Source organism: Urocitellus parryii, chromosome 10 (assembly GCF_045843805.1).
Source record: "Urocitellus parryii isolate mUroPar1 chromosome 10, mUroPar1.hap1, whole genome shotgun sequence".
In the NCBI taxonomy this organism is placed as follows: domain Eukaryota; kingdom Metazoa; phylum Chordata; class Mammalia; order Rodentia; family Sciuridae; genus Urocitellus; species Urocitellus parryii.
The window spans coordinates 70,398,489-70,411,408 of NC_135540.1; the positions used below are offsets into that span (position 1 = coordinate 70,398,489).

A 12,920-nucleotide genomic window follows, 5' to 3' on the forward strand; every position below is an offset into this window, starting at 1 on the left:
TAGAGTTTTCTCCTGATATGAGTCTTAAAGAGGTAATAAAAATTTAGAGTTTCATGTCCAATGGGGTAAAAAACACATCACAATTTTTCTCTCCCCGGAACACAAATGCAAATTACCACAATCCCCAGTTTCCTGCCTAATAGATGTTTCTTGGCTACTAGGGTTTGAAAACCACCGAGAAAGCATTTTTAGTGACCTTAATTAGTATCAGAACAAAGAAAGAGAGATGAAAAGGGCAATAAAGGACAGCAAAGGTCTCGGGAGAAAGGCACTCTGAGAAGTGAATTTTTTCAGCTTGCACAGCATGACAGCTCTGCTGTGACCAGGGAGGGCTCTGGAAACTTTACCCAACTCCACCCCCCATTCTGAGGGCATTTCTAAAGCTAGTAGAAATGTGGAATCACCTCTTGACTAAATGTATATATATATATCAGGAAAAACAGCTAACAGCTACATCAAAATTTTTCCCCTCTGGGCACTTTTCCTAGCTTCACACACTCTCTTTCCTGCTTTGCTCGAAACGACTTAAGCAGATGCAAGAGGAGTGCAGAAACCCAGGTCGACTTCTCTGAACACTTGAGCACCCAGAGGTTTTAATATAACACAAAAGACACACTCTTTTTAAGGATGACATGGTGTGGGAACCCAGGAACAAGAGGGAAGTTCATTCTTTTTAGCATCAAACCTTCAATGAAGATGAAATGTAAACCGCCTGCGTTTCATGCTCTGCCACCATGACATGTGAGTGCAGCACAGAAACCGCATGGCAGCCATACAGGGAGAGCAGCAGATGGGCACCTTCCTCCCCAAGCCCCACTGCAGAACTGCAGTCACAGCTGCAACCAAGGCACCAGACAGAGGCTGAAGGCTCCCTGCATCGTCTCTTTTTTTCTGGTTCTGACAGAAAGCAGAGTACAGATTGGTAAAGGAAGCACCTCTTAATCCCTGACTCGAATGCCGAACATTCCCCAAACTACTAAGACTACCGAGAAAGGAAAAACTTTAAAAATAGTCCCCTGGGAGATGATAGATGACAGCTCTTTCCTGTGCCTGTTGCCCTGTGCCAGCCCATGGGGATGCAGGCACTGGTATTTAAGGAAAATAGGAAGAGGAGAAGGGAACAGGGATTCCTGCAGACCTGCTGTACACTGAAGGAGGGAAGGTGAAAAAGGTAAAAAATGCCTTACTTTGTCCTTCAAAGTTAATTCAGAATTCCCAAACTTCTCATGCTACTGCTAAGATATATGGGAAAGAGATGAAAAGAGAAATGTCCTTCAAGCAATTAGTCCTTGAGTCTTTTCAATCTCTGTCATTGTCAAATTCTCTTTCAATGACACAGTCTGATAGTATCCATGAAATTCCCCAAACTCGATAAAACATAAGATAAAAACTTTGTATCTCATTTAATTTTCTGTGTAGATGTCAGAGAAATGTGATTCCTGAATTCCTTGCTGCTAACATATGACATGGTCATAGCCAGATCTTAACTACTTAAAGAGAAATGTTCAGAAGGTATCAGGGTCTCATTAATAAAAGTTTCTACTATATTTTGTATATTTGACTTTTCTTATTTTGCTGCCTTATCTTCTTGTTGGCTCCTAGGTAAGGAAGATTAACTAAAAGGTGGTAGATCAAAGAAAAAAGGGAGAACGTCATTAAACTCAGCTCCTGACTAAATTATTGGTTCACTAAGCTTCACATTAAGATTCTAATTACTTGGTTTCTATTTAAACAGCTCATTTTAAGGCAAAAGAAAGTTTTAAAATATTTTTATATGAAAACCTTTTCTTAAAACATTTCCTTGTACTTTTGCTGCACCTTTTAACCCTCTCAAACTCAGTCAATTCTGAAATGTCTCAGTTTCTTTGATTGATCATTAGTTGTTAGGATGGCCCACCCTGCTCTTGACAGCTCGTATCTTTGCACTTTACCAACGTCGTCTTATGAGGCATTTGGAAAGGCAAGGTGGTTCTTATTTCTAGCCAATATTAATTGATACAGTTGGAAGCCCCCTGAAAAGGGGTTACCACAGATAATCTGATTATCAAAATCATCTCAGCAGAGGAGACGAGGCAAACACAGGCAGCTAGAACCAAATCTAAAGTTGTGGGGCACAGAACAGGGATTTACAAGGGACCTGTCTCAAGAGGTCAGAATGGCTGCTTGATTTGGGTCTGAGAAGGGCCCAGGAGAGCTCTGGCCCCTCCTTTCAGGACAGTGAGTCCAGCTTGTTTAGTCCCCTGTCATTCAACGTGATCCTTATAGGACCACCGTTCTTTAAGCCACACCTACCCTGCCCACTCACAGACAGTAATAAACAGATCAATATGAGCCTTGAAAAATAAGTATAGGAAACACCCAAGTTACTCGCATACAGTTCTAAGCTCTTGCTTTCACAAATCCCATTTTATCTGAGCATAAACGGATTTACAGCATGAGAGAATATATGTTTATTTATGAAAAGAACATTAGCATATCATCTACCTACCTTTCCGAAAACTAAAACACCGTTTGATTCTTCTGTATGTGGCTTTAGGGATGAACGGAGTCGATGCTAAGGCACCTGAGGGGCGCACCCCAGAATTTCGGTCTTCAGGCATCATACAGGCCCCAAGTTCTGAGACCCGTTCAGGCTTCTTTAAAACCTGCCTCTGTGTGGAAACTCACAGCCACTCCTTCTCATGTTTGTTAGGTTTGAAGTGCTGATTCCTAGAACTCCAAGGTTTTGATCATCCAGGTCCTGGGTTAAGAATAAGTTACCAACTTGCCCTTACTCCTTTTTGGCAAAAAACAACAACAAACAAAACAAAACAAAAAACCCCTTCCTTTTCTTTTGCCTAATCCAAGGAGTTTTAAAGATAGTTTTTTTTTTTTTTCCAATATCTGCAGACATTCCAAAATGTCACAGGCAAATAACTGCAGCAAAGTATACCCCCATCCAAACAGCAGGGAGTGTTGTGTTTTGTTTTGTTTTATTAAGAACTATCTTCTCAGCTGGACTGAGATTCCTCTGGAAAGGTCAGCAAATAGCCCTGTGCAAGGGGAAAGAGGAACAATGACAAAAAAGGCCCCTCAGGAATACTTCAGGACAGTCCTTGTTGGCTCCTTTCATCTGAGCACAGAGGGAGGAAAATCATGGTACCTTCTCCAAAAAGCATTTCAGTGCATGAAATATCCCTCGCACAGAACTCCCCTGTTCCTTTTATAGCACCCCTCATCCTCTGATGCTCTCTGCAGGCTGCTCCCTTTTCCCTTCTGTCTTCCAGCTCCCCAAGGAATCACCATGTCAGAACAGTCCAGTGCCCATTCCAGGAGGCTCCTGGCTGTGCAGGGAGGCGGAGGCTTTGCAGGGAGCTTCTCCTCCCCCTCCTCCAGCTCCGTCTCCCCTTTTCTCAATGAGAGCTGGGCGGGCACTGGCAGGGCTGCGGCTGCCTCGTCACAGCTGTGGCTGCTGCTGCCTTCAGTGCCCGCTGGTCACATGTAGCAGGTGCAGTCACAACATGAGGGGAGGAGGGAAGCTGCCACACTGCAATGCAAATCGAATCGCACCCCTTTCCTCCTGTTTTGACTTTGCATTGACCTCTTGGCTGGGCTCCTGTCTTGTGCAGCAGCTCTACAGCTGGCTGGTTCAACCCTCCAGAAATCACAGAGCACCAAACTCTCCCTAGGGGTAAACCTTTCGATCCCTCTGTTCTACATGTATTTATTTTTTTCCTGCACAAGATTGACATCTTCTCAGATATTGTATGGTTAAATCAATTTGCAAGTGTGAGTGCTAATGTAAGGTGGATATCCTTAAAACACACATATTACATACATGTCTATGTATATCAGTGTCTATAAAATAAAATTAAATCCACTAGCTAAGAGTCTGTAGGTATAACCACAAAACAAGTCAACTTATGTATGTGTGCATACTAATACACAAATATAAATTTCTCTGGTTATGGTTTGAAAATCAATTCAAATTTCAACCTTCCCCCATGTTCCTGCATACAGCCTCTCTACCCAACCCCCACATTCACCAATCCTTTCAGTCCTACTCACTGAATAATTGACTTGTTGGGTTAATCATTCATCCACCTGGCTGTTCCATAAGCAGATTTGGAATGTTGGTGCTTTAACCCCAAATGACCCCCAAGGCCTCTTTTCTCCTGCCTGGGCATTCAATCAGAGCTTCTCAAAACTGAGGGGTGCTAACAAGTAACTCTCATTAATCACATCACTGCTCTTACTTGCAACCCAGGTGGGTGAGACTGTCATTTAGCAGGTCCAATAAGTGTAACTTGGTACCACTGAAGCAGATGCAGTGTTCACCTGAGAGTATCTGAACCCAAAGGAAAACCCAGGCACCTGTGCACTGGTGTGAAGAGAACACTTGTCACCACAAGATTTTGGAACTGGAATGGTAATACGATTTTTTTCCAGTATTCTTATGTCACTAAACTAAATTTTGATTGGAATTACTAAACTAAAATTTGATTGGAAACTAAAGGCAAGAGAAGTAAAACCAGATTTCTAAGATCACACAGCTGGCCTGTGTCTGAGCAAGTCCACACTGCCACTGAACTAAGCCCTGCCTCCACATACACTGATTATGCATCATGGAAGTTATTAAGAGAATATTAAAAGAATAATTTTACTTTATAGCCAGAACTTTAACTCAATTCTTTACATACTGAGACAGAAATATACAGAAGAAAAAACTAATTTTGTGAGTAGCTAAAGTATGTCTAAACATTAAGCTTTAATGAGCAATTAGTGGATTTTCACACTCCTCTGATCTTGGGCTAAGCACATCCAAGAACACTGCCACAAAAACAATTGGAAAGAAACCCAGTTTACAAATGAACAAATAGCAAACAACAACAATAATAACAGCAAAAACAACAACAAAAAATACTAATCAATGTTTCCAAAGCTAAATAAATGTTTCGACATCCTAATATTTAGATTTACTTTTGAGCAGACCCCACAGGCTTCTTAGCATTGTTAACAGGGAAACAACTGTTTATAGTGGTTTTCAGCAGATAGCACAAAGTTGAGGTATCTAGATTCAGTTATTAGGCTAAGGAATTAAGAGGAAATGTCTACTTTCCACATTTCCATTAATTCTCCTCCCACATCTGAATGCTTATTATAAATTTGTTATACTTGAAGAAAAAAAAGACCTATCAGAATTAATATTATCAAAATGACCATACTACCAAAAGCACTCTACAGATGTAAGGCAATTCCAATCAAAATTCCAATGACATTCCTCATAGAAATAGAAAAAGCAGTCATGAAATTCATATGGAAAAATAAGAGACCCAGAATAGCTAAAGCAATCCTTAGCAAGAAGAGTAAAGCAGGTGGCATCACTATACCAGACCTTAAATTACATTACAGAGCAATAGTAACAAAAACAGCATGGTTTTGGCACCAAAATTGGTTGGTAGACCAATGGCATAGAATAGAGGACACAGAGACTAACCCACATAATTACAGTTATCTTATATCAGACAAAGGCGCCAAAAACATATATTGGAGAAAACAGCCTCTTCAACAAAGGGTGGAGGGAAAACTGGAAATACACATGCAGCAAAATGAAATTAAGCACAATTTCTCTTACCATGTCCAAAATTCAATTCAAAGTGGATCAAAGACCTAGGTTAAAACAATGACCCTGCATCTAATACAAGAAAAAGTAGGCTCCAATCTCCATCATATCAGATTAGGCCCCTACTTCCTTAATGAGACTCCTGTAGTGCAAGAATTAAAATCAAGAATTAATAAATGGGATGGATTCAAAGTAAAAATCTTCTTCTCAGCAAAAGAAATAATCAGTGAGGTGAATAGAGAGCCTACAGCTTGGAAGCAAATATTTTCCACTTGCACATCAGATACAGCACTAATCTCTTGGGTATATAAAGAACTCAAAAAGCTAAGCACCAAAATAACAAATAACCCAATTAATAAATGGGCCAAGGAACGAACAGATACTCTCAGAAGATGATATATAATCAATCAACAAATACATGAAGAAATGTTCTACATCTCTAGCTATTAGAGAAATGCAAATCAAAAGTAGAATTTCATCTCAATCTAGTCAGAAAGGCAGCTATTAAGAATACAAACAACATTAAGTGTTGGCAAGGATGTGGGGGAAAAGGCACACTCATACATTGCTAGTGGGACTGCAAAATGGTGCAGGCAATATGGAAAGCAGTATGGAGATTCTTTGGAAAACTTGGAATGGAACCATCATTTGACCCAGTTATCCAACTCCTCGGTCTATACCCAAAGAACTTAAAAACCTCGTACTACAGGGACAACAGCCACATCAATGTTTATTGAAGCACAATTCACAATAGCTAAACTGTGGAACCGACCTAGATGTCCATCAGTAGATGAATGGATAGGGAAACTTTGACGTGTGTGTGTATATATACACACACACACACACACACACACACACAGCAAAGTAATGAGTAATGTTCCATTACATATACATATATATAAGTAATGGAACATTACTCAGCATTAAAAGAATAAAATCATGGCATTTGCAGGTAAATGAATGGAGTTGGAGAATATAATGCTAAGTGAGTTAGCCAATCCCCCCCAAAACAAATGCGGAATGTTTTCTCTGATATAAGGAGGCTGATTCATACTGAGGTTGTGAGGGAGACCATGTGAAGATTAGAGAAACTCTAGATAGGGCAAAGGGGAGGGAGGGGAATGGAGAGGGTAAGGGGTGTAAAAAAGATGGTGGAATGAGATGGACATCATTTTCCTAAGTACATGTATGAAGACACGAATGGTATGAATATACTTTGTATAGAACCAGAGAATATGAAGAAATGTGCTCCATATGTGTAATATGAATTGTAATGCATTCTGATGTAATATAAAAAAATTTTAAAAAGGTAAGGCCTATCATAAAATCCTGTATTTTGTGATTTTTACTACACAGTTTTACATTTCTACAAGAGTGAAGTGCTAGGCAAGGTCCTCAGGAAATTACACTGAGATTTCATCTCACTTCGGTCAGGATGGCAATTATCAAGAATACAAATAACAATAAATGTTGACAATGATGTGAGGGAAAAGATACACTCATACATTGCTGGTGGGACTGCAAATTGGTACAACCACTCTAGAAACGGAGATTCCTCAGACAGCTTGGAATGGAACCACCATTTAACCCAGCTATTCCACTCCTTGGTTTATACCCAAAGGACTTAAAATCAGCATATTACAGTGACACAGCCATATCAATGTTTATAGCAGCTCAGTCCACAATAGCCAACCTATGAAAACAACCTTGGTGCCCTTCAACATGTGTTTCCTATATTTTAATCAGATGTTCATTACTGTTATGTCAGAGAATATTTTGCATGCATATGCAAACTAGACAAAGAGAAGCCTAAGCACCTCATAAAAAACTTTAATTTTTCAAAGACACAAATTATGAAACTGCCACAGTGAAATGCCAGTGCTATAACAGAAACATTTACAATGTACTCAAGGGTGATGTGTCACCTTTTCTTCCATATGTCTTTATGGATGCCAGCAGAACAATGACCACCATAGTTTGAGAGGCAGGAAGGAGAGTGGAAGCCAAGAAATCTTTATTTAGGACAAAAAAGTCTGAGTCTCTAATTAAGACAGGGAGCAAAATATGTTCTCTTTTGAAAGGCAAGTAAGGCAATTCAGATACTTTTTAACAGTTTTGTTGAGATACGGTTCACATACCACAAAATCATTTAAAATATGCGATTCAATAGAGTTTTTAGTATTTTCACAGAATATGTGCAACCATCACCACAGTCAATTCTAGAACATTTTCACCTTTTCAACAAGTAACCGAATATATTTTGACTATCACTCCCCTCCAACCTAGCTTTCCATCTGATCCCTAAGCAACCATGACTCTATTTTCCATTTTATACTTTCACATGAAAGAAATCATATAATCAATGGTCATTTGTGACTGACTTCTTTAACTTAGCATAATGTTTTCAAGACTCATTCTTGTTGTAGCATGTACTTGTGATTCACTTCTTTTGTGATGAGTAATAATCCATTCTCTAAATGTGCAGTCATGCATTGCTTCACAGTGGACATATGTACTGAGAAATGTGTTGCTAGGCAATTTTGTCAGGCAACCATCATAGAGTGGACTTAAACTAAGATGGCTGTGATGTCACTAAGTTGATATCCTCTTATAGGACCGCCATCGTATATGTGGCCCATCATTGACTCCAGTATCTACTTTGCGGAACATGTCTGTAACACATTTTGTTTATCCATTCTTCCATGCACGAACATGTGGATGCTTTCTCCCTTTTATTTTTTTCTATTTTCTTGATGTTGTCAATTCATGCATATTTGAAAGACTCAAATATGTGTTCATGTCTCTTACTTATTAATGACCCTACTTTTAAAAACTTTCATTTTTCATATACTGAAGAATATACTACCCCTAAGCCACGGACCTGCAATTGTGGGACACACAAAATAGATCACACTAGTGTGCTTTAAAGCAGAGGAAGACATGGGTTTTCTTCCTGGTTCTGTTACTCATAGTGTGACCCACAAAATGTGGGACAGAAGAAAAGAAATAAAAACACTGGTTTCAAAATATTCTAACATGTTTCATGAAACATTAAGTAGAATCTCATATAAGATAAAATTTTTAGTCACATACATTTTTTGTTTAAAACTCAAACTTATATCTTTAAATTTTAATTAATTGAGCACAGAACTAATTAATATTAATATGAACATTTAAAACTAAGACAATGGGTGTTAGTTTGCAATATATCAGAGTTGAAATTCTGTTGGTGTTGAATCATGTATTAATTTTTTAAAAATCCTATACTCAGAGGAATCACAAAAGATTTCTTGCAAATTAAATGAGTACCTTAAAAGCTTGCCTTGCAATCTCCTAACACTCTTCAGTTAAATAAAGATAGCCAGGGAAGATTTATTCTTTGGAGTATTGTTTCTATTATGAGTGCTCTGTACAAAAATACATCTCTTAAAAATAAACCCAAATCTATTTGTAAAACCCCTGAAGTACATTATTCCATAGGATAAAATATATAAATTCATTGACTACTAGAATATCACTTCCAGGTACAAAGAATTAAAGATTCATTGGGCTGGGGATGTGGCTCAAGCGGTAGCGCGCTCGCCTGGCATGCGTGCGGCCCGGGTTCGATCCTCAGCACCACATACCAACAAAGATGTTGTGTCCGCCGAGAACTAAAAAATAAATATTAAAAATTCTCTCTCTCTCTCTCTCTCTCTCTCTCTCTCTCTCTCTCTCTCTCCTCTCTCACTCTCTTTAAAAAAAAAAAAAGATTCATAGATAGCTCTCACCTCAGTCTTACTGGGATTATTTCTGAGAATTCTGGGCTGATGGTACCACCTATGGCCACTGATTTTGGAGAAGCTAACAGGATCTCATTCATTTCTCTTGAAAATAATATACTTGATGGGAATAATTCCTCAATAAAAATGTTCCTTCAACAGATATTAAGGTTCCTCCTGAACTTAAGAGCCCCAGAAATCTGATGACAGAGGGGACAAGAGGTTCTTTAAAAATAATAGGAACTTTAAAAAGATACATCCTCACGGCCCCCAGAAATTTCTAACCCTGGAGGTGCTAGCAAATTTATACCAGTTGTGTTCATGTCTCTTACTTATGCCATGAGGAATCCTCTGCTACAACATTGGGCTGGGGGCTCAGCCTGTGAGTCTTTTCCAGTGTTTGACATGGTCACTTGCCATTTTAGGTTATGAATGGGGTGGCTACATAAATCGTCATACAAGTTAGGACACTGAGCCAGTGAAAGCTAACACTGTGCATAATTAGCCTGGTCTGGTAGCTGTAAACCAGACTGTTACCAGGCAAGCTGGAATGAATGATCACTCTGCTTAGGAAACTTCCACTTTCCTAACAGAAGACACTACTAAAAAGTAGACAAATTTAGGAATCGTATCATTAATCTAGTCTTCAATTAATGTCTTCAGTGAATCTTTCTGTTTTAATCTCCCTGTTTTGTTTGCTTTCTTGGTGGAGCTGGAATCAAATCCATGACCTATCATATACTAAGAATGCACTCTACCACTGAGCTACAACCATAGCCCAATACTTGCTATTTTAACTCAACCAACATTTCAACTTCTTCAACTGAGGTTTAAAAATTATTCTAAAATAAAATGCTGACTCAGCTTAAGAAGCATCAGCTACATGTGTAGGGAGAAAATTCACTTTGTGAATTCAGGTGCTATCAGTACACAAGAGACTATAAAATAAATATGGGAATTATAATTGCTTTCTTAAATGTGAAAGCAATTTAAAAATTAGTTTCATTTAAAACTATTTTTAACAATATTAACAAAAGAATTAGGCTTTACATTCTTGAAAATACATGTCATTGTAGATATTTTTGTATCATTTTTTGGTTCCATTTATTGAAATTTTTATTTCAATAATTTTGGTTTATATCATTCTAGTTTATATTTCTCACTAGATCAAAATCATATCTTTTATCTTTTCTTCCTCTATTTTGTTCTATTCATAGTAACTTTTAGCTTATTCTTTATATGATGCATTCTCAACAGTGTATTAAGATTTTTTTTTAAACAAACTTACTATAAATCTACACATATCTATATAATTCAAAGAATTTTTTTTTTGAAACTCCAACACTCATCAGATTTTCATCAAAAGATTTGGCATTCTGTTTTGATGCTATTGAGCATCTGGGAATTGGGATTTTTTTCCAAAGATATAAGTCAAATTTTGCTTGATAGCTAGATGTTCTTAACTAATGTACATTTATCATATGTTTCCTATTACTGTTTACCATTAGTTTTTTTTTTAAAGAGAGTGAGAGAGGAGAGAGAGAGAGAGAGAATTTTTAATATTTATTTTTTAGTTCTCGACGGACACAACTTCTTTGTTGGTATTTGGTGCTGAGGATCGAACCCGGCTGCACGCATGCCAGGTGAGTGCGCTACCGCCTGAGCCACATTCCCAGCCCTACTGTTTACCATTAGTAAAATGGAAAAATTCGAAACCAAGAAAAGAAAAAGCTTCTTCATTCATTTTTAAAATTCAATGTATTCAGGGAAGAAGTTGGTTATTAATGATATGGGACCTGAATTAAAACTGTAAGAGTTAATATATATGTGTCTGACAATCAGGTTAAATAATTCACTACTGATTTTAACATTCACCCATTTGAATTTAGGAGCTGATTGTAACATTAGCCAGAGGAAAGGAAAGAATGAGTCGGGTCTAACTTTCTGATTTTCTATGACTTTAAAATATGCTCACCTCCTCCAAAAGGTCCCCATATGACTCGGCGGATGGACTTCACCCAGTCTTCCATATCATTCTGGGTGCTCGCCATGAGGAGGTAGCTCTCATGATTTGCTGTCATCCGATCCCCGATCACCTCCTGTAAAAACACATGAGCACATTCAGTTAAAGATTCATCCAAAGATTCCTCATCATTAGCCTCCTAGGGAGTCCCTGAAACACAGACTGTGCCTAATACAGTCAGCACTAGGTCCTACCCAGTGACTTGAAAATATTTACCATAGTTTCCAAACGAGGGAAGAAAACTGCTTAAAAAGGAAAGGCTCTAATGTTTCCAGGAGAAAGCTAGAGAACAAATGTCATTTCCTAAACAAAGCCTGGGTTTTTTTGTCCTAGCAACAACCCATAGGCCTGAATTAACTCATAATCCAATCTATTCACACAGCTGCTGAATAGGGAGGAACTGTAGAAACATAATGAAAGAGGGAGAAGATGGAATAGTGGTCCCCAGAGCTTGGATTTTCGTTTGCAGCAGGGGCTGCACACTGCAGGATTCACTGAACACATGGCCAGGCCATTAGGACGTCATGGTTGAGTATGAGAGACTCAACAACACTGGATCCAGAGCTCCTCCCCCGACACCTCCTTTCTTTTTGCAGGGGTGAAGTGGGGTGGGGGGAGTACCAGGTTTGAGCTAAGGGGCACTCAACCACTGAGCCACATTCTCAACCCTATTTTGTATTTTATTTAGAGACAGGGTCTCACTGAGTTGCTTAGTGCCTCGCTTTGCTAAAGCTGGCTTTGAATTCACAATCCTCCTGCCTCAGCCTCCCAATCACTTGGGATTACAGGCATGCACCACCCGTGCCAGGCTCCGCATGCCTCCCTTCTATATGAGAAATCTCATTCCTCCAGGTCACACATTCAGGAGGGCAAAGAAATAATGAAGAGAAAGAAGACACATGGCTGGCCAGCAACGAAGGCCAATTCAACACTCTGATGGCACTCATACTTGAGAGTGAGATTTTGGAACCCCCCGGTTGTGCCTCCCTGTACATGTCCTTGGTTTCTCTTATTTTCCTCCAAATAATTCATGTATTTAAAACCCCCAAAATATCAACTTTGAAGTGCTAGACTACCAAAGCTTGGAATTTAATTTCTTAGAAATCTCTTATTGTGTATTGAATGGTAACCTAGACTTCTCCTTTATAAAACAGGGACAATCACTTCTGATCTTGAAAGTGGTCTTGAGGCATGATTGTCCTTATAACCTTGTTTTATATGAAAGGATTGTTGCTGAAAACAAATACAGTGATGGCACTGCTTCACTCTCTGAAAATAGTGTTGTTCCACAAATAGAATGATTAAAGAAATGGAATAGTAACTAGCTAAAATCTGATAATGTTAATATCATATTGATTTCTCAGATGCTCAAATAGCTATTGACATTTAATTTTCAAGTTTAAAACTAAGAGTTTTAAACTTGCAGCCTTGGGTTGGATTAATTCATATTCAAGTATTTTGTTTGGTTAAGATAGTGTTTGTTTGTAAGTGGATTTGAATACCATTGAGGGAGGGGCTTGCAGGCACAAATTGA

General features: G+C 38.6%; 1 protein-coding gene across 1 annotated transcript in view; it reads right to left on the bottom strand.

Annotated features, from left to right (window-relative positions):
* Positions 1-11,411, bottom strand: part of LOC144257294 (rho GTPase-activating protein 24-like) — a 57,827-nt gene extending 46,416 nt beyond the window's left edge. Inside the window, exon 1 of the mRNA XM_077803509.1 lies at positions 11,339-11,411. Coding sequence (XP_077659635.1) covers positions 11,339-11,393 — 55 coding nt within the window. The 5' untranslated portion in view covers positions 11,394-11,411. The remainder of the gene's footprint in view (positions 1-11,338) is intronic.
* Between the last annotated feature and the right edge of the window lie 1,509 nt (positions 11,412-12,920).